A 22,309-nucleotide genomic window follows, 5' to 3' on the forward strand; every position below is an offset into this window, starting at 1 on the left:
GTGGCAATGTCAAGGAGCAACAACGGCTCAGCCGCGAAGTGGTAGGCCACACAAGCTCACAGAACGGGACCGTCGAGTGCTGAAACACATCGCCCTTAAGAATCATCTGTCCATCGGTTGCAACACTCAGTTCCAAACTGCCTCCGGAAGCAACGTCAGCATAACTATTAGTCGGAATGGGTTTCCATGGCCGAGCAGCAGCACACAAGCCTAACATCACCATGCGCAATGCCAAGCGTCGGCTGGAGTGGTGTAAAGCTCGCCAACATTGAACTCTGGAAACGTGTTCTCTGGAGTGATGAATCACGCTTCACCATCTGGCAGTCCGACGGACGAATCTGGGTTTGGCGGATGCCAGGAGAACGCTACCTGCCCAAATGCATAGTGCCAACTGTAAAGTTTGGTGGAGGAGGAATAATGGTCTGGGGCTGTTTTTCATGGTTCGGGCCCCTTAGTTCCAGTGAAGGGAAATCTTAACGCTACAGCATACAATGACATTCTAGACGATTCTGTGCTTCCAACTTTGTTGCAACAGTTTGGGGAAGGCCCTTTCCTGTTTCAGCATGACAATACCCATACAGAAATGGTTTGTTGAGATCAGTGTGGAAGAACTTGACTGGCCTGCACAGAGCCCTGACCTCAACCCCATCGATCGCCTTTGAGATGAATTGGAACGCCAACTGTGAGCCAGGCCTAATCGCCCAACATCAGTGCCCGACCTCACTAATGCTCTCGTGGCTGAGTGGAAGCAAGTCCCTGCAGCAATGTTCCAACATCTAGTGGAAAGCCTTCCCAGAAGAGTGTTATAGCAGCGAAGGGGAGACCAATTCCATATGAATGCCCATGATTTTGGAATGAGATGTTGGCCGAGCAGGTGTCCACATACTTTTGGTCATGTAGTGTACGGCTTCACACCCCAGTTAGTACAAGCATATCGCTGCAATAACATCTGTTAAATATGGACCAATAACACCTGTTACATATGGACCAATAACACCTGGACCAATAACACCTGGACCAATAACACCTGGACCAATAACACCTGTTACATATGGACCAATAAAATGTGATTTGACTTGGTGGAAGTGCCTTTGGCAGCAATTCCAGCTGTAATTCATTTAGAATGATAGTCAATCAACATATCCATTTTTTTTTTTTTTGTCAAAAGTGCTCAAGCTCAGTAAATTTGGTTGGGAATCGAGCAATATACAACATATATTCAAACCTTGTCGCTGATTTTGAAGCAATAATTTGCATGAGTAGAAACGGTCCAATCGGAGCAGAGCCTGAAGGAAGGAGCCAGTTGGTTATCAACATTGATTCAAATGAAGTCATTTTAAAAGGGACTATCCTTTTCAATGAGCACCTTTCAGTTTCTTTAAGTTCTAACCCAATCAAACACCAGCACATTCCCCCCCCCCCAAAAAATGTAAATAGCACAATATCAACCAGAACAAACCAGACACAAAGCCTATTCAATGTTAAAATTATAACTTTTATTTTTTCCCCATACAAATGTTCATTTGATAACAGACTCATTTTGGCTCCCAAAATTAATCTTGAAAAGCGTAGAGTTTTAAATTCCATCAAAGTTGAGAAAGAAACGATTCTCTTCATAATGTATTTACAAGCACAATATCACATCTGGTATCAAACTCTAACATCACACTCACCAAATTCATTAGGCTGGTTTCCAGCTCTCTGGTTTCAACTCCTTGTATAAAAGAGTCACATTTGAGTTGGATTGTTGTTTATCAAAGTCTGAAAATGGCACCCTATTCCGTAGCCTGATCAGGCCAACAGTAGTGCACTAGATCGGGAATAGGGTCCCATTTGGTACACCGCCATAGTTTATCAGATAGAGATCCTCTCAGTCCAGACCTTTTATACTGAGTTGGTGTTTCTGTTTACGACCCAGAACAGGAAGGAATATCAAACTGTACAAGTAGAATAACAACAGTTATAAAACTGGGTGTTTTGGATACTGGATGCTGATTGGATCCTATTCCCTTTAAAAAAAAAAGAAGTGTACTACATTCAACCCATGGCACATAGGGAAGCACATAAGACTCTGGTTAAAAGTAGTGCACTAGATAGGGAATAGGGTTCCATTTGGGAGACTGACGATGAGTCAGGACACCCAGAGTCCGGAAACAAATCAAATGTTTAGTTTAATCCGTACTTCAAATCCTCAGAAGTTTTTTTGTTTTAAAAGAGGAAGTTTATCAAAAATTGTCACTCATGCAGAAGTTTCAAACATCATGTTTCCTAACATATATGTTCTGTACTCACACACACAGGCTGCAACATCCCCAACGGCACCCTATCCCCTACATAGTGCACTACTTTTGACTAGGGCACATAGGACTCTGGTCAAAAGTAGTGCCCAATATAGGGGATAGGGGTGCGTTCCTGCTCTGATTGTAGTCTTAAGCAATCGGATGTTCATAAACACACAGGCATGCAGAGAACCTTCAGACACGTACAGGCAACACAACACTAACAGGAAGACGAACGGACGCGTTCCAGGCCGACTGCAGAGAACCTTCAGACACGTACAGGCAACACAACACTAACAGGAAGACGAACGGACGCGTTCCAGGCTGACTGCAGAGAACCTTCAGACACGTACAGGCAACACAACACTAACAGGAAGACGAACGGACGCGTTCCAGGCCGACTGCAGAGAACCTTCAGACACGTACAGGCAACACAACACTAACAGGAAGACGAACGGACGCGTTCCAGGCCGACTACATTTCAGACGCCAGATTTCATAACAGCGGGATCGGTGTTTAACATGTTAGTTAACCACATCACGTTTTACCAATCCGATACCCGACTGCACGCAACCGTTGGTTAATGCAATAATGCATCGACTGCAATATAGTTGACCTGGAACGTGTCCTATAGTTTCAGAAGTGATCTTGAGACAGTTATACTGCCTCAGACCACAGGATAAGGGCAGAACACTGAATACTGCCTCAGTACATTTTTTACCTTTTAAATGCTCCAATCAAAACTCTCTAAATGCTCCAATCAAAGTGTTATTAAGGTGTTAGGGGGGGGGGGGGGACACAACATAATAGACATGACTCAAACTCCCAGAAATCCTGTAAATATTTCAAACAGCTGCTAAAGGAAGGCTTACAGTCAGAAAACATCCGTTAACATCACACTGTATCTGTGCGGTACTCTGCTCGCTTTATAAGTGCACTATTCTGGTCAAAAGTAGTGCACTTATATAGAGAATAGGGTGCCATTAAATCAAGCCATACATACTGAGCTACAAATGCTGGGATATGAACAAGACAATGTGTTAAGGAGTTAAAATTCATTAATATCACCGTTCAACAATATAAACCACACAATAACTTTACAAACCCAAGACAAAATAAATACATACATGATCTCTATGTACACTAACTAAATGTTGGCGTCAAACCAGGAGCCAGGTTAAAGGTCAACGTGTCAAAGCACCCTATTCCCTATATAGTGCACTACTTTAGACCAGGGCCCTATTCCCTATATAGGATACTACTTTAGACCAGGGCCCTATTCCCTATATAGGATACTACTTTAGACCAGGGCCCATAGCATAGGTTAATTATTTTCATCCCTTCCACGGGAGAAGCTGTGCACTATATAGGGAACAGGGGTCCGTTTGGAACCATTAAGGGTAACCATAGTAACTATAGCGATACAATCTGTGGAGTCAGAGGAGACCGACAGGTAATATTTCAGTTAGCAGAGTTGGATAGGTTACTTTTTGAATGTAATCTGTTACAGTTACTAGTTATCTGTTAAACATTGTAATCAGTAACGTAACTCAGTTACTTTTGGATTACTTTCCCCTTAAGAGGCATTAGAAGAGGACAAGAAGGATCCGGCAAACACAGGTGTGTCATCATAGTGGTCTCTGATTGGTGGTCATCATTTGGTGTGTCATCATAGTGGTTTCTGATTGGTGGTCATCATTTGGTGTGTCATCATAGTGGTTTGTGATTGGTGGTCATCATAGTGGTTTGTGATTGGTGGTCATCATTTGATGTGTCATCATAGTGGTTTGTGATTGGTGGTCATCATTTGATGTGTCATCATAGTGGTTTGTGATTGGTGGTCATCATTTGATGTCATCATAGTGGTCTCTGATTGGTGGTCATCATTTGGTGTGTCATCATAGTGGTCTCTGATTGGTGGTCATCATTTGGTGTGTCATCATAGTGGTCTCTGATTGGTGGTCATCATTTGGTGTGTCATCATAGTGGTTTGTGATTGGTGGTCATCATTTGGTGTGTCATCATAGTGGTTTCTGATTGGTGGTCATCATTTGGTGTGTCATCATAGTGGTTTCTGATTGGTGTGTCATCATAGTGGTTTCTGATTGGTGGTCATCATTTGATGTGTCATCATAGTGGTTTCTGATTGGTGGTCATCATTTGATGTGTCATCATAGTGGTTTCTGATTGGTGGTCATCATTTGATGTGTCATCATAGTGGTTTTGTGGTCAGACTCTCCTCATGTGGATCAAACTCGCCCCTTTTATCCCACAAACACCCTTTCTGAATTAAAAAGTAATCCAATAAGTAATCTGATTACATTTTTAAATTTAAAAAAAAAAAAGCTGGTAACGTAACTGATGACAGTTCCATGTAATCAGTTACTCCCCAACTCTGTTTAGTTAACCTGTAACAGTAAAGATCAGGGAGTTTAACTATTGTTCTGCAGAGCTACTGCAGTCTTTTTATACACCTGTTCCATTGTCTAAACCGTCTTTCCCTGTTTAAATCCTGGATTTTCTGCTCATTTCCTTCTGACTCCAGGAATCATCCGACCGGAAAAACAGTGGATGTATTGAAAGTTCCCGGAGTTTCGCTACCCTACGGTTGTCTTTACACACCCACAGTACAAATTCAAAACTAGATTGCCATGTCAGTTCATTTTGGCAAACGAGTTAAACAAAAAAAAAACATTCTACACAGTAAGTCGTTTACAAAGTTACAAGAAGAAGGCACAATTGGTTGGTATCAGTGGAGGCTCCTCAGAGAAAAAAGGGGAGGATGGCATCTACTGACCGCCACTGGTTGGTATGAATGAGCACTATTTACAGAGAATAAGTTAGTTTCTATAGTGTCAGTCTTTTCAATAGAACAACCTGCTCGACGCTGGTTTTAAAATGACTCAAATTCGTCTCAACTCCTCATCAGCCCCCTCTGCTGGCGAGACCAGGTGTTGCCGGTTAGAACCTTAAATCCACATTCTTCCCCTTTGTCTTTATATTCCCTTGTTGGTACCTGTGAGACTTTAGTGTCCACTGCCTGTTGTGAAATCTATTTGGCCTAAGTAGTAGTATACTAACTGTTAATTTGGTGTAACTTTGATTATATCAAACAGAAATACATTTCCTAAGACTCAGTCAGTATTACGGTTCAACCAGGGGGTTGTGTTAGAAAGGATTGGCTGTCATTTCCATCTCCACCTGTTTGGCAAGACAACACTTTAAAGACAAATTACAATTCAATAAGGTGTTGGCAATAGAGCAGTAACAGACTGGTACTCAGGCTAGGTTCAGACCCCAACAGAGCAGTAACAGACTGGTACTCAGGCTAGGTTCAGACCCCAACAGAGCAGTAACAGACTGGTACTCAGGCTAGGTTCAGACCCCAACAGAGCAGTAACAGACTGGTACTCAGGCTAGGTTCAGACCCCCACAGAGCAGTAACAGACTGGTACTCAGGCTAGGTTCAGACCCCAACAGAGCAGTAACAGACTGGTACTCAGGCTAGGTTCAGACCCCCACAGAGCAGTAACAGACTGGTACTCAGGCTAGGTTCAGACCCCAACAGAGCAGTAACAGACTGGTACTCAGGCTAGGTTCAGACCCCAACAGAGCAGTAACAGACTGGTACTCAGGCTAGGTTCAGACCCCCACAGAGCAGTAACAGACTGGTACTCAGGCTAGGTTCAGACCCCAACAGAGCAGTAACAGACTGGTACTCAGGCTAGGTTCAGACCCCCACAGAGCAGTAACAGACTGGTACTCAGGCTAGGTTCAGACCCCAACAGAGCAGTAACAGACTGGTACTCAGGCTAGGTTCAGACCCCAACAGAGCAGTAACAGACTGGTACTCAGGCTAGGTTCAGACCCCCACAGAGCAGTAACAGACTGGTACTCAGGCTAGGTTCAGACCCCAACAGAGCAGTAACAGACTGGTACTCAGGCTAGGTTCAGACCCCCACAGAGAAGGGAAACACAGGTGAAAATGTCTCAGTTCTGCAGTAAAGAGCTTGTTTTGAGTTCAGTGGCCAGCTACAAGATAGCACAGAACAAACAGATTAGACTGCTTTAAAATCTTCAGTGTGTGGATTTCATAACGACAAGACATTTTAAAGAAATTAAACATTTTAATACATCACCAGAAATTGAGTTTCTATTTCATGGTATTCAAAGATAAAGAAGTTTCACAAAACTACAGCTAATAAAGAAAGGTTTTGCAGGAAAATAAAAAATAAAAAGACCAAACTCGGTCTACTTGACCGTCCATCTGTAGGTAGAGTACTGAGAGAGTCTGATTGGGTGGATCTGAGTACTGAGAGAGTCTGATTGGGTGGATCTGAGTACTGAGAGAGTCTGATTGGGTGGATCTGAGTACTGAGAGAGTCTGATTGGGTGGATCTGAGTACTGAGAGAGTCTGATTGGGTGGATCTGAGTACTGAGAGAGTCTGATAGTCTGGAGAGCTGCTGGGTGGAGGTCTCCAACGGCGGTTATAGTGGGCAACCGGACTGTTAAGACTAGACTGTGGGCTCGTTACAGAACGTCCATGTTGCAGTCGACCTGTACAGCTCAGGGGGTTATTATGGGCGGTGTGATCATCTGTGCAGCATGACTGCAATACATACGCCCTGGAACGTACCCTGTCTCTACACCCATATATATATATAGACAGCAGTATGTGGACACCCCTTCAAATTAGGGGATTATATTTCAGACACACCCGTTGCTGATAGGTGGATAACATTGAGCACACCGTGCAATCATGCAATCTCCATAGACAAACATTGGTAGTAGAATGGCCCCTACTCAGCGAATTTCAACGTGGCACCGTCATAGGATGCCACCTTTCCAACAAGTCAGTTTGTCACTTTTCAGCCCTGCAAGAGCTTCCTGGTCAACTGTAAGTGCTGTTATTGTGAAGTGGAAATGTCTAGGAGCAACAACGGCTCAGCCACAAAGTGGTAGGCCACACAAGCTCACAGAACAGGACCGCCAAGTGCTGAAGAGTATAGCACGTAAAAATCATCTGTCCTCGGTTGCAACACTCACTACCGAGTTACAAACTGCCTCTGGAAGCAACTTCAGAACCATGTACACACACACACACGTAACAAAGCATATATGGTGGATAAATAAGAGTTTACTCCGGCCATTTTATTTAAACGATCTGTGTAAGTGGCCGTTTCCTTTCTGGCATGCTCACGCGAGAGAGGGAACAACTCTGCCGCTACCAGAATAAATTTTTCCAGTGAGATGTTTCGCTCTGAGGCACCCCCTCTGCGGGCGGGGGCAATATGCAGACCAAGAGTGGGCCTCGATCCCGGGGGAAAAAAACATGAGGAAGTGGATCAGAGTGTTTCACGTTCTCTGCTGTAACGTTCTGTGGTTCTCCACCAGGGCAGCGACCTGCTGTAGACGATAGGTCACAGGTCAGAAGTGAGAGGTTAGAGGTCAGTGACCTTGTTCTCCACCAGGGCAGCGACCTGCTGTAGACGATAGGTCACAGGTCAGAAGTGAGAGGTTAGAGGTCAGTGACCTTGTTCTCCACCAGGGCAGCGACCTGCTGTAGACGATAGGTCACAGGTCAGAAGTGAGAGGTTAGAGGTCAGTGACCTTGTTCTCCACCAGGGCGGCGACCTGCTGTAGACGATAGGTCACAGGTCAGAAGTGAGAGGTTAAAGGTCAGTGACCTTGTTCTCCACCAGGGCGGCGACCTGCTGTAGACGATAGGCCAGAGATCAGGGGTTAAAGGTCAGTGACCTTGTTCTCCACCAGGGTGGCGACCTGCTGTAGACGATAGGCCAGCTGCATCTTCTGTCCAGCGGTATCCTCCTCCAGAGACGTGATGATCTACAGACAGACAGGCAGGCAGACAGACAGCATTAGTACTTGTGTTGTTTGTGTGGTGTGTGTCTGTGGTGTGGGGGGGTGCATGTGATGTGTGGTGTGTATATAGTGTGTGTGTGTGTGTGGTGTGTGTGTGTGTGTGTATATATAGTGTGTGTGTATATACCTGGTCGTAGTATTTGTTGATGTACTTATACAACTCAAGCAGAGCCACCAGACTGTTCATGTCTGATCCAAAACTCTGGAAAGTCAGACATGGAAACACAATGTTACAATCTACTGGTTATGTACCGGTACTGTACATTACAACAACATGACTCCAGAATAATCTGAGTAGAGTAGAGAGGAGAGGATGGGGAGGAGGGGAGAGGAGAGGATGGGGAGGAGGGGAGGAGGAGAGGAGGGGGGGAGAGGAGAGGAGAGGATGGGGAGGAGGGGAGAGGAGAGGATGGGGAGGAGGGGGGAGGAGGGGGAGGAGGGGAGAGGGGAGGAGGAGGAGGAGGGGAGGAGGAGAGGATGGAGGAGAGGAGGGGAGAGGGGAGGATGGGAGAGGGGAGGAGGAGAGGAGAAAGGAGGAGGAGAGAGGGGAGGAGAAAGGAGGAGGGTAGAGAGGGGAGAGGGTGGGGAGGAGGGGAGATGGGAGGAGGAGGGGAGAGGAGAGGAGGGGAGAGGGGAGGAGGAGAAAGGAGGAGGGGAGAGAGGGGAGAGGATGGGGAGGAGGGGGAGGAGGGGAGGAGAGGAGAAAGGAGGAGGGTAGAGAGGGGAGAGGATGGGGAGGAGAGGAGAAAGGAGGAGGGGAGAGGGGAGGTGGAGAGAGGAGGGGAGGGGAGAGGGGAGGAGAGGAGGGGAGGGTTTAAATCCCCACTCACCCCAGACAGCTCTGTTAGAGTAGAGTTCATCTCTTGGTAACAGCCAGACGCTGCACTGTGGATGTCACTGTAATACCTGGAACAACACCCACAGAACACTATAATACCTGGAACAATACCCACAGAACACTGTAATACCTGGAACAATACCCACAGAACACTAATACCTGGAACAATACCCACAGAACACTAATACCTGGAACAATACCCACTGTAATACCTGGAACAATACCCACTGTAATACCTGGAACAATACCCACTGTAATACCTGGAACAATACCCACTGTAATACCTGGAACAATACCCACTATAATACCTGGAACAATACCCACTGTAATACCTGGAACAATACCCACTATAATACCTGGAACAATACCCACTATAATACCTGTAACAATACCCACTATAATACCTGGAACAATACACACAGAACACACTGTAATACCTGGAACAATACCCACTGTAATACCTGGAACAATACCCACTATAATACCTGGAACAACACCCACAGAACACTGTAATACCTGGAACAATACCCACTATAATATCTGGAATAATACCCACTATAATACCTGAAGCAATACCCACTGTAATACCTGGAACAATACCCACTATAACACCTGGAACAATACCCACTGTAAAACCTGGAACAATACCCACTATAATACCAGGAACAATACCCACTATAATACCTGGAACAATACCGACAGAACACTGTAATACCTGGAACAATACCCACTGTAATACCTGGAACAATACCCACTATAATACCTGGAACAATACCCACTGTAATACCTGGAACAATACCCACTATAATACCTGGAACAATACCCACTGTAATACCTGGAACAATACCCACTGTAATACCTGGACCAACACCCACAGAACACACTGTAATACCTGGAACAATACCCACAGAACCCACTGTAATACCTGGAACAATACCCACTGTAATACCTGGAACAATACCCACAGAACACACTGTAATACCTGGAACAATACCCACAGAACACACTGTAATACCTGGAACAATACCCACTGTAATACCTGGAACAATACCCACAGAACACACTGTAATACCTGGAACAATACCCACTGTAATACCTGGAACAATACCCACTGTAATACCTGGAACAATACCCACTATAATACCTGGAACAATACCCACAGAACCCAATGTAATACCTGGAACAATACCCACTGTAATACCTGGAACAATACCCACATAACCCACTGTAATACCTGGAACAATACCCAAAGAACCCACTGTAATACCTGGAGCAACACCCACTATAATACCTGGAACAATACCCACTATAATACCTGGAACAACAGCCACAGAACACACTGTAATACCTGGAACAACACCCACTGTAATACTTGGAACAATACCCACAGAACCCACTGTAATACCTGGAACAATACCCACAGACCCCACTGTAATACCTGGAACAATACCCACTATAATACCTGGAACAATACCCACTGTAATACCTGGAACAATACCCACTATAATACCTGGAACAATACCCACAGAACACTGTAATACCTGGAACAATACCCACTGTAATACATGGAACAATACCCACTGTAATACCTGGAACAATACCCACTATAATACCTGGAACAATACCCACAGAACACTGTAAAACCTGGAACAATACCCACTGTAATACCTGGAACAATACCCACTGTAATACCTGGAACAATACCCACAGAACACACATTTATATTTATTAAGGACACCCCTCCCCCCATAACCTAGCTCCAATAACACATTCCATGTCCAAGAGACAGAAATCTAGCTCCTAATAATCTAGCTCCAATAACCTAGCGGCAATAACCAGCTCCAATAGCCCAGCTCCAATAGCCCAGCTCCAATAACCAGCTCCAATAACCAGCTCCAATAACCTAGCTCCAATAACCTAGCGCCAATAACCAGCTCCAATAACCAGCTCCAATAACCAGCTCCAATAACCCAGCTCCAATAACCGGCTCCAATAACCTAGCTCCAATAACCATCTCCAATAACTAGCTCCAATAACCAGCTCCAATAACCCAGCTCCAATAACCAGCTCCAATAACCAGCTGCAATAACCGGCTCCAATAACCCAGCTCCAATAACCGGCTCCAATAACCTAGCTCCAATAACCAGCTCCAATAACCAGCTCCAATAACTAGCTCCAATAACCAGCTCCAATAACCAGCTCCAATAACCAGCTCCAATAACCTAGCTCCAATAACCAACTCCAATAACCTAGCTCCAATAACCAGCTCCAATAACCTAGAGCCAATAACACAGCTCCAATAACCAGCTCCAACAACCAGCTCCAACAACCAGCTCCAATAACCAGCTCCAATAACCAGCTCTAATAAACTAGCTCCAATAACCAGCTCCAATAACCCAGCTCCAATAACCAGCTCCAATAACCAGCTCCAATAACCCAGCTCCAATAACCAGCTCCAATAACCCAGCTCCAATAACCCAGCTCCAATAACCCAGCTCCAATAACCTAGCTCCAATAACCATCTCCAATAACACAGCTCCAATAACCAGCTCCAATAACCAGCTCCAATAACCAGCTCCAATAACCAGCTCCAATAACCTAGAGCCAATAACACAGCTCCAATAACCTAGAGCCAATAACACAGCTCCAATAACCAGCTCCAATAACCAACTCCAATAACCAGCTCCAATAACCTAGAGCCAATAACACAGCTCCAATAACCAGCTCCAATAACCAACTCCAATAACACAGCTCCAATAACCTAGAGCCAATAACACAGCTCCAATAACCAGCTCCAATAACCAACTCCAATAACCAGCTCCAATAACCCAGCTCCAATAACCTAGCTCCAATAACCAGCTCCAATAACCTAGCTCCAATAACCCAGCTCCAATAACCAGCTCCAATAACCAGCTCCAATAACCCAGCTCCAATAACCTAGCTCCAATAACCAGCTCCAATAACCCAGCTCCAATAACCTAGCTCCAATAACCAGCTCCAATAACCAGCTCCAATAACCTAGCTCCAATAACCATCTCCAATAACCTAGCTCCAATAACACAGCTCCAATAACCAGCTCCAATAACCAGCTCCAATAACCTAGAGCCAATAACACAGCTCCAATAACCTAGAGCCAATAACACAGCTCCAATAACCAGCTCCAATAACCAACTCCAATAACCAGCTCCAATAACCAGCTCCAATAACCAGCTCCAATAACTAGCTCCAATAACCCAGCTCCAATAACCCAGCTCCAATAACCCAGCTCCAATAACCAGCTCCAATAACCTAGAGCCAATAACACAGCTCCAATAACCAGCTCCAATAACCAACTCCAATAACCAGCTCCAATAACCTAGAGCCAATAACACAGCTCCAATAACCAGCTCCAATAACCAACTCCAATAACACAGCTCCAATAACCTAGAGCCAATAACACAGCTCCAATAACCAGCTCCAATAACCAGCTCCAATAACCAACTCCAATAACACAGCTCCAATAACACAGCTCCAATAACCTAGAGCCAATAACACAGCTCCAATAACACAGCTCCAATAACACAGCTCCAATAACCAACTCCAATAACACAGCTCCAATAACACAGCTCCAATAACACAGCTCCAATAACCAACTCCAATAACCAGCTCCAATAACCTAGAGCCAATAACACAGCTCCAATAACCAGCTCCAATAACCAACTCCAATAACACAGCTCCAATAACCTAGAGCCAATAACACAGCTCCAATAACACAGCTCCAATAACACAGCTCCAATAACACAGCTCCAATAACCAACTCCAATAACCTAGAGCCAATAACACAGCTCCAATAACCAGCTCCAATAACCAGCTCCAATAACCAGCTCCAATAACCTAGCTCCAATAACCAGCTCCAATAACCTAGCTCCAATAACCATCTCAAATAACCATCTCCAATAACCTAGAGCCAATAACACAGCTCCAATAACCAGCTCCAATAACCAGCTCCAATAACCAGCTCCAATAACCTAGAGCCAATAACACAGCTCCAATAACCTAGAGCCAATAACCTAGAGCCAATAACCAGCTCCAATAACCAGCTCCAATAACCAGCTCCAATAACCAGCTCCAATAACCAGCTCCAATAACCAGCTCCAATAACCAGCTCCAATAACCAGCTCCAATAACCAGCTCCAATAACCCAGCTCCAATAACCAGCTCCAATAACCAGCTCCAATAACCAGCTCCAATAACCCAGCTCCAATAACCAGCTCCAATAACCAGCTCCAATAACCAGCTCCAATAGCTCCTGAGTAAGAATTATAATAATGCCTGAATACAGAGTTCCCTGTTATTCTACTGATTCATTAGGAATGTCTGTCTGTCTCACCTCTCAACCAGCTGTTTGTATCTGGGGATCTCTCTGGCGTAGAGCAGCTTGTTCACTGGAGAGTCCTGTTGGCAGGAAATCAAAATCAAGACGTTAGACAGATTATGTTGGTCAAAAACAAAAACGACCATCATCATCATCATCATCGTCATACTAACGACACAAAGTCTCCTGTTCCTCGGCGTTATCCACTCTGAACAGAAATGATGAGGAACTACGAGATCTCCTGACCCTAATCAATGATTACTGATTCCCTCTACTATATCTAGAAAATACTCTCTCTAAAAAATAAATTCATTTAAATAAACAAATACAAGCGGATTGTGTGTTATTTATTTTACAGAATGACTGACCCAAGGTCCAAACTAACCTCTGCTCTTTACTGACCCAAGGTCCAAACTAACCTCTGCTCTTTACTGCAGAATGACTGACCCAAGGTCCAAACTAACCTCTGCTCTTTACTGCAGAATGACTGACCCAAGGTCCAAACTAACCTCTGCTCTTTACTGCAGAATGACTGACCCAAGGTCCAAACTAACCTCTGCTCTTTACTGCAGAATGACTGACCCAAGGTCCAAACTAACCTCTGCTCTTTACTGCAATTCTTAACAACCCACATTTTGGACCAGGATTGCTGGAAGCTGGCTTTAACATTTGGCATAGGCCGACTAAATGATTTATTCGTTGATAAGATTTTATTGTCATTTGAGCAGATGGTTGATAAATATCGAAGCAGGACTTTTTGTGCTTCCTACAAGTAAGACATTATATTTTAAAGAGTACAAGCTTGATTGGAAACCCTGATGTATCTGTCATTGAAAAAAAACCATTTTTTTCCCCCTCACAAAGGAAAATGTCTGTAAATGTATTTATGATGCTTTCAGGTCCTTTTCTACCGTCGACACACAGAGGGTGGAAACCAGTGTGGGAGAAAGAATTGTCTGTTACTATTGACGAGGAGATGTGTAATCGTACTAGAGAATCCAATTAAGAATAATACACAGATTGCATATATCCCCAAATCACAGACATGTTTTCAGTCCCTCTTCCTCTTCTCCTCAGTGTCTTAAATGTAAAACTGACACAGTAACACGTTGTTTATGGTCATGTACTAAAATACAAAGATACTGGTCTGGTGTTCTGCAAGAAACTGAACAGATCCTAGGGGGTCGACCTAGAATTGGAGCCAGTCTCTTTACTGTTAGGTCTCTCTAGTAGACATGTTACTTCTGTGGATAAGAGGAGGCTTTACAACATCCTAACCTATGCAGCGAGGGGAAAAAACTCCTCTTTTTTAAATTTAATTTTAAAATGTTTTTTTCTTACTAGGCAAGTCAGATAAGAACTAATTCTTATTTACAATGACGGCCTACCCCGGCCAAACCGGCTGGGGCAATTGTGCGGCACCACTTGGGACCCTCGATCACGGCCGGATGTGATACAGCCTGGATTCAAACCAGGTACTGTAGTGACACCTCTTGCACTGAGATGCAGTGCCTTAGACCGCTACGCTGCACTGTGGATTAATGACAAGGTCCCTTCTATTAAGGATTGGCATAAGATACTATTTGAATGGGTTCCATTAGAATATCTGACATGTACATTACATTCTAAAACAGATCAGGTCTACAACGTGTGGGAACCTCATTTAAAATCACCTAGAACCTGATTTATCAGCTATTCTGCTGCAAGGATTTACTTAGAATGGCAGTTGTTTACCTGTCTCAGGATTACACTGTACGTTCCATGTGTTGGACCCAATTCCTTTATTAAACTGAGCTTTTGTGTTTAATTTCTGTCTTTTTTTGTTTTGTTTCTTTGTTCTCTCTTAATATGGGAGAAAATTGTGACATTTCTATAAAAATACTATTTCAACAAAAAAAAAATGACTGACCCGTCCGACTTTGTGTTCGGAGGTGGTGCAGGAGTCGATGAACGTCTGAGCGATGACAGAGAGGACAGCGTCCACGCTATCGGTCACCTGGACGTCAAACACAAACTGAGGGTTCTTCAGGATGTTGACCCAGAACCTCAGAGGCAGGCTGGAGGAAGGGAGAGAGAGAGAGAGGTGGTTATCCAGGGAAAAGTCATTTCTTTACGGAAGAAAATACAATGACCGTGTTCAAGAATATCACATGTTCAGTTGCTGATCGCCGACAGAAGACGGAATAATAACAACCAGGAGTTACTCAGGACGCAAGGTGATCAGTCAGTCTGCTCAGTCAGTCTGCTCGGTCAGTCTGTCTGCTCGGTCAGTCTGTCTGCTCGGTCAGTCAGTCTGCTCGGTCAGTCAGTCTGCTCGGTCAGTCAGTCTGCTCGGTCAGTCAGTCTGCTCGGTCAGTCAGTCTGCTCGGTCAGTCTGTCTGCTCGGTCAGTCTGTCTGCTCGGTCAGTCTGTCTGCTCGGTCAGTCTGTCTGCTCGGTCAGTCTGTCTGCTCGGTCAGTCTGTCTGCTCGGTCAGTCTGTCTGCTCGGTCAGTCTGTCTGCTCGGTCAGTCTGTCTGCTCGGTCAGTCAGTCTGCTCGGTCAGTCAGTCTGCTCGGTCAGTCTGTCTGCTCGGTCAGTCTGTCTGCTCGGTCAGTCTGTCTGCTCGGTCAGTCTGTCTGCTCGGTCAGTCTGTCTGCTCGGTCAGTCTGTCTGCTCAGTCAGTCTGCTCAGTCAGTCTGCTCGGTCAGTCTGTCTGCTCGGTCAGTCTGTCTGCTCGGTCAGTCTGTCTGCTCGGTCAGTCTGTCTGCTCGGTCAGTCTGCTCGGTCAGTCTGTTCGGTCAGTCTGTCTGCTCGGTCAGTCTGTCTGCTCGGTCAGTCTGTCTGCTCGGTCAGTCTGTCTGCTCGGTCAGTCTGTCTGCTCGGTCAGTCTGTCTGCTCGGTCAGTCTGTCTGCTCGGTCAGTCTGTCTGCTCGGTCAGTCAGTCTGCTCGGTCAGTCAGTCTGCTCGGTCAGTCAGTCTGCTCGGTCAGTCTGTCTGCTCGGTCAGTCTGTCTGCTCGGTCAGTCTGTCTGCTCGGTCAGTCTGTCTGCTCGGTCAGTCTGTCTGCTCGGTCAGTCTGTCTGCTCGGTCAGTCTGTCTGCTCGGTCAGTCTGTCTGCTCGGTCAGTCTGTCTGCTCGGTCAGTCTGTCTGCTCGGTCAGTCTGTCTGCTCGGTCAGTCTGTCTGCTCGGTCAGTCTGTCTGCTCGGTCAGTCTGTCTGCTCGGTCAGTCAGTCTGCTCGGTCAGTCAGTCTGCTCGGTCAGTCAGTCTGCTCGGTCAGTCAGTCTGCTCGGTCAGTCTGCTCGTCAGTCAGTCTGCTCGGTCAGTCAGTCTGCTCGGTCAGTCAGTCTGCTCGGTCAGTCTGTCTGCTCGGTCAGTCTGTCTGCTCGGTCAGTCTGTCTGCTCGGTCAGTCTGTCTGCTCGGTCAGTCTGCTCGGTCAGTCAGTCTGCTCGGTCAGTCAGTCTGCTCGGTCAGTCAGTCTGCTCGGTCAGTCAGTCTGCTCGGTCAGTCAGTCTGCTCGGTCAGTCAGTCTGCTCGGTCAGTCTGCTCGGTCAGTCTGCTCGGTCTGTCTGCTCGGTCAGTCTGCTCGGTCAGTCAGTCTGCTCGGTCAGTCAGTCTGCTCGGTCAGTCAGTCTGCTCGGTCAGTCAGTCTGCTCGGTCAGTCAGTCTGCTCGGTCAGTCAGTCTGCTCGGTCTGTCTGCTCGGTCTGTCTGCTCGGTCAGTCTGCTCGGTCAGTCTGCTCGGTCAGTCTGCTCGGTCAGTCTGCTCGGTCAGTCTGCTCGGTCAGTCTGCTCGGTCTGTCTGCTCGGTCTGTCTGCTCGGTCAGTCTGCTCGGTCAGTCTGCTCGGTCAGTTGCTCGGTCAGTCTGCTCGGTCAGTCTGCTCGGTCAGTCTGCTCGGTCAGTCTGCTCGGTCAGTCTGCTCGGTCAGTCTGCTCAGTCAGTCTGCTCAGTCAGTCTGCTCAGTCAGTCTGCTCAGTCAGTCTGCTCGGTCAGTCTGCTCGGTCAGTCTGCTCGGTCAGTCTGCTCAGTCAGTCTGCTCAGTCAGTCAGTCTGCTCAGTCAGTCAGTCTGCTCGGTCAGTCTGCTCGGTCAGTCTGCTCGGTCAGTCTGCTCGGTCAGTCTGCTCGGTCTGTCTGTCTGCTCGGTCTGTCTGTCTGCTCAGTCTGTCTGTCTGCTCAGTCTGTCTGTCTGCTCAGTCTGTCTGTCTGCTCAGTCTGTCTGTCTGCTCAGTCTGTCTGTCTGCTCAGTCTGTCTGTCTGCTCAGTCTGTCTGTCTGCTCAGTCAGTCTGTCTGCTCAGTCTGTCTGCTCAGTCTGTCTGCTCAGTCTGTCAGTCTGCTCAGTCTGTCAGTCTGTCAGTCTGCTCAGTCTGTCAGTCTGCTCAGTCTGCTCAGTCTGTCAGTCTGCTCAGTCTGTCAGTCTGCTCAGTCTGCTCAGTCAGTCAGTCTGCTCAGTCAGTCAGTCTGCTCAGTCAGTCAGTCTGCTCAGTCAGTCAGTCTGCTCAGTCAGTCAGTCTGCTCAGTCAGTCTGTCTGCTCAGTCAGTCTGTCTGCTCAGTCAGTCTGTCTGCTCAGTCAGTCTGTCTGCTCAGTCAGTCTGTCTGCTCAGTCAGTCAGTCTGCTCAGTCAGTCAGTCTGCTCAGTCAGTCAGTCTGCTCAGTCAGTCAGTCAGTCAGTCTGCTCAGTCAGTCAGTCTGCTCGGTCAGTCTTCTCAGTCAGTCAGTCTTCTCAGTCAGTCAGTCTTCTCAGTCAGTCAGTCTTCTCAGTCAGTCAGTCTTCTCAGTCAGTCAGTCTTCTCAGTCAGTCAGTCTTCTCAGTCAGTCAGTCAGTCTGCTCAGTCAGTCAGTCTGCTCAGTCAGTCAGTCTGCTCAGTCAGTCTGTCTGCTCAGTCAGTCTGTCTGCTCAGTCTGTCAGTCTGCTCAGTCTGTCAGTCTGCTCAGTCTGTCAGTCTGCTCAGTCTGTCAGTCTGTCAGTCTGCTCAGTCTGTCAGTCTGCTCGGTCTGTCAGTCTGCTCGGTCTGTCAGTCTGCTCGGTCTGTCAGTCTGCTCGGTCAGTCTGTCTGCTCGGTCAGTCTGTCTGCTCGGTCAGTCTGTCTGCTCGGTCAGTCTGTCTGCTCGGTCAGTCTGTCTGCTCGGTCAGTCTGTCTGCTCGGTCAGTCTGTCTGCTCGGTCAGTCTGTCTGCTCGGTCAGTCTGTCTGCTCGGTCAGTCAGTCTGCTCGGTCAGTCAGTCTGCTCGGTCAGTCAGTCTGCTCGGTCAGTCTGCTCGGTCAGTCAGTCTGCTCGGTCAGTCAGTCTGCTCGGTCAGTCAGTCTGCTCGGTCAGTCAGTCTGCTCGGTCAGTCTGTCTGCTCGGTCAGTCTGTCTGCTCGGTCAGTCTGTCTGCTCGGTCAGTCTGTCTGCTCGGTCAGTCTGCTCGGTCAGTCAGTCTGCTCGGTCAGTCAGTCTGCTCGGTCAGTCAGTCTGCTCGGTCAGTCAGTCTGCTCGGTCAGTCAGTCTGCTCGGTCAGTCAGTCTGCTCGGTCAGTCAGTCTGCTCGGTCAGTCTGCTCGGTCAGTCTGCTCGGTCAGTCAGTCTGCTCGGTCAGTCAGTCTGCTCGGTCAGTCAGTCTGCTCGGTCAGTCAGTCTGCTCGGTCAGTCAGTCTGCTCGGTCAGTCAGTCTGCTCGGTCAGTCAGTCTGCTCGGTCAGTCAGTCTGCTCGGTCTGTCTGCTCGGTCTGTCTGCTCGGTCTGTCTGCTCGGTCAGTCTGCTCGGTCAGTCTGCTCGGTCAGTCTGCTCGGTCAGTCTGCTCGGTCTGTCTGCTCGGTCAGTCTGCTCGGTCAGTTGCTCGGTCAGTCTGCTCGGTCAGTCTGCTCGGTCAGTCTGCTCGGTCAGTCTGCTCGGTCAGTCTGCTCAGTCAGTCTGCTCAGTCAGTCTGCTCAGTCAGTCTGCTCAGTCAGTCTGCTCGGTCAGTCTGCTCGGTCAGTCTGCTCAGTCAGTCTGCTCAGTCAGTCAGTCTGCTCAGTCAGTCAGTCTGCTCGGTCAGTCTGCTCGGTCAGTCTGCTCGGTCAGTCTGCTCGGTCTGTCTGTCTGCTCGGTCTGTCTGTCTGCTCAGTCTGTCTGTCTGCTCAGTCTGTCTGTCTGCTCAGTCTGTCTGTCTGCTCAGTCTGTCTGCTCAGTCTGTCTGTCTGCTCAGTCTGTCTGTCTGCTCAGTCTGTCTGTCTGCTCAGTCTGTCTGTCTGCTCAGTCTGTCTGTCTGCTCAGTCTGTCTGTCTGCTCAGTCAGTCTGTCTGCTCAGTCTGTCTGCTCAGTCTGTCTGCTCAGTCTGTCTGCTCAGTCTGTCAGTCTGCTCAGTCTGTCAGTCTGTCAGTCTGCTCAGTCTGTCAGTCTGCTCAGTCTGCTCAGTCTGTCAGTCTGCTCAGTCTGTCAGTCTGCTCAGTCTGCTCAGTCAGTCAGTCTGCTCAGTCAGTCAGTCTGCTCAGTCAGTCAGTCTGCTCAGTCAGTCAGTCTGCTCAGTCAGTCTGTCTGCTCAGTCAGTCTGTCTGCTCAGTCAGTCTGTCTGCTCAGTCAGTCTGTCTGCTCAGTCAGTCAGTCTGCTCAGTCAGTCAGTCTGCTCAGTCAGTCAGTCTGCTCAGTCAGTCAGTCAGTCAGTCTGCTCAGTCAGTCAGTCTGCTCGGTCAGTCTTCTCAGTCAGTCAGTCTTCTCAGTCAGTCAGTCTTCTCAGTCAGTCAGTCTTCTCAGTCAGTCAGTCTTCTCAGTCAGTCAGTCTTCTCAGTCAGTCAGTCAGTCTGCTCAGTCAGTCAGTCTGCTCAGTCAGTCAGTCTGCTCAGTCAGTCTGTCTGCTCAGTCAGTCTGTCTGCTCAGTCTGTCAGTCTGCTCAGTCTGTCAGTCTGCTCAGTCTGTCAGTCTGCTCAGTCTGTCAGTCTGCTCAGTCTGTCAGTCTGTCAGTCTGCTCAGTCTGTCAGTCTGCTCAGTCTGTCAGTCTGCTCAGTCTGTCAGTCTGCTCAGTCTGTCAGTCTGCTCAGTCTGTCAGTCTGCTCAGTCTGCTCAGTCTGTCTGCTCAGTCTGTCTGCTCAGTCTGTCTGCTCAGTCTGTCTGCTCAGTCTGTCTGCTCAGTCAGTCAGTCTGCTCAGTCAGTCAGTCTACTCAGTCAGTCAGTCTACTCAGTCAGTCAGTCTACTCAGTCAGTCAGTCTACTCAGTCAGTCAGTCTGCTCAGTCAGTCAGTCTGCTCAGTCAGTCAGTCTGCTCGGTCTGTCTGCTCGGTCTGTCTGCTCGGTCTGTCTGCTCGGTCAGTCTGCTCGGTCAGTCTGCTCGGTCAGTCTGCTCGGTCAGTCTGCTCGGTCAGTCTGCTCAGTCTGTCTGCTCAGTCTGTCTGCTCAGTCTGTCTGCTCAGTCAGTCTGCTCAGTCAGTCTGCTCAGTCAGTCTGCTCAGTCAGTCTGCTCAGTCACTGATTGCAATGCAGTCGATCTCAGAAACGACCATTGAAAGTCTGACACTATTCTCTCTTTGCAGTGAAGTTTTATAATAGAAGAGAGAAGACATTCATTTTATTAAGTTAAATGTTCTGTTAGACAGCATCTTACCAAAAGCTGCTTCTTTTAAAAAGGTATTTACAGTGGCTTGTGAAAGTATTCACCCCCCTTGGCATTTTTCCTATTTTGTTGCCTTACAACCTGGAATTAAAATTGATTTTTTGGGGATTTGTATCATTTGATTTACACAACATGCCCACCACTTTGAAGATGCAACATATTTTTTCTTGGGAAACAAGAAATAAGACAAAAAAAACTGAAGACTTGATAACATAACTATTCACCCCCCAAAAGTCAACACTTTCTAGAGTCACCTTTTACAGCCGCAAGTCTCTTGGGGTATGTCTCTATAAGCTTGGCACATCTAGCCACTGGGATTTTTGCCCATTCTTCAAGGAAAAACTGCTCCAGCTCCTTCAAGTTGGATGGGTTCTGCTGGTGTACATCAATCTTTAAGTCATACCAAAGATTCTCAATTGGTTTGAGGTCTGGGCTTTGACTAGGCCATTCCAAGACATTTAAATGTTTCCCCTTAAACTACTGCTTTAGGAGTATGCTTAGGGTCATTGTCCTGCTGGAAGGTGAACCTCCGTCCCAGTCTCAGATCTCCGGAAGACAAACTGTTTCCCTCAAGAATTTCCCTGTATTTAGTGCCATCCATCATTCCTTCAATTCTGACCAGTTTCTCAGTCCCTGCCGATGAAAAACATCCCCACAGCACCATGCTTCACTGTGGGGATGGTGTTCTCAGAGTGATGAGATGTGTTGGGTTTTCGCCAGACATAGCGTTTTCCTTGATGGCCAAAAAGCTCAATTTTAGTCTCATCTGACCAGAGTACCTTCTTCCATATGTTTGGGGAGTCTCCCACATGCCTTTTGGCGAACACCAAATGTGTTTGCTTATTTCTTTCTTTAAGCAATGGCTTTTTTCTTTGACACTCTTCCAGAAAGCCCAGCTCTGTGGAGTGTATGGCTTAAAGTGGTCCTATGGACAGATACTCCAATCTCTGCTGTTGAGCTTTGCAGCTCCTTCAGGGTTATCTTTGGTCTCTTTGTTGCCTCTCTGATTAATGCCCTCCTTGCCTGGTCCGTGAGTTTTGGTGGGCGGCCCTCTCTTGGCAGGTTTGTTGTGGTGCCATATTCTTTCCATTTTTTAATAATGGATTTAATGGTGCTCCGTGGGATGCTCAAATTTTCTAATATCTATTTTTTATAACCCAACCCTGATCTGTACTTCTCCACAACGTAGTCCCTGACCTGTTTGGAGAGCTCCTTGGTCTTCATGGTGCCGCTTGCTTAGTGGTGTTGCAGACTCTGGGGCCTTTCAGAACAGGTGTATATATACTGAGATCATGTGACAGATCATGTGACACACAGGTGGACTTTATTTAACTAATTATGTGACTTCTGAAGGTAATTGGTTGCACCAGATCTTATTTAGGGGCTTCATAGCAAAGGGGGTGAATCCA

At 47.0% G+C, this 22,309-nt stretch overlaps 1 protein-coding gene and 1 long non-coding RNA gene across 2 annotated transcripts in view; both read right to left on the reverse strand.

Annotated features, from left to right (window-relative positions):
• Nucleotides 1–1,474: 1,474 nt before the first annotated feature.
• LOC120058767 lies at nt 1,475–3,994 on the reverse strand. Its single transcript, XR_005478053.1, has 2 exons — nt 2,546–3,994; nt 1,475–2,472 (listed from the first exon to the last, which is right to left on the reverse strand). It is a non-coding gene; the product is annotated as an uncharacterized LOC120058767 (long non-coding RNA).
• Nucleotides 3,995–7,299: 3,305 nt separating this feature from the next.
• LOC120059535 (plexin-B3-like) overlaps nt 7,300–22,309 on the reverse strand; it is a 43,400-nt gene continuing 28,390 nt past the window's right edge. Inside the window, exons 11-16 of the mRNA XM_039008667.1 lie at nt 15,266–15,413; nt 13,372–13,436; nt 8,995–9,070; nt 8,292–8,366; nt 8,063–8,128; nt 7,300–7,992 (exon numbers count right to left, since the gene is read on the reverse strand). Coding sequence (XP_038864595.1) covers nt 7,954–7,992; nt 8,063–8,128; nt 8,292–8,366; nt 8,995–9,070; nt 13,372–13,436; nt 15,266–15,413 — 469 coding nt within the window. The 3' untranslated portion in view covers nt 7,300–7,953. The remainder of the gene's footprint in view (nt 7,993–8,062; nt 8,129–8,291; nt 8,367–8,994; nt 9,071–13,371; nt 13,437–15,265; nt 15,414–22,309) is intronic.

Source organism: Salvelinus namaycush, chromosome 14 (genome assembly GCF_016432855.1).
Source record: "Salvelinus namaycush isolate Seneca chromosome 14, SaNama_1.0, whole genome shotgun sequence".
NCBI classification, from domain to species: Eukaryota; Metazoa; Chordata; class Actinopteri; order Salmoniformes; family Salmonidae; genus Salvelinus; species Salvelinus namaycush.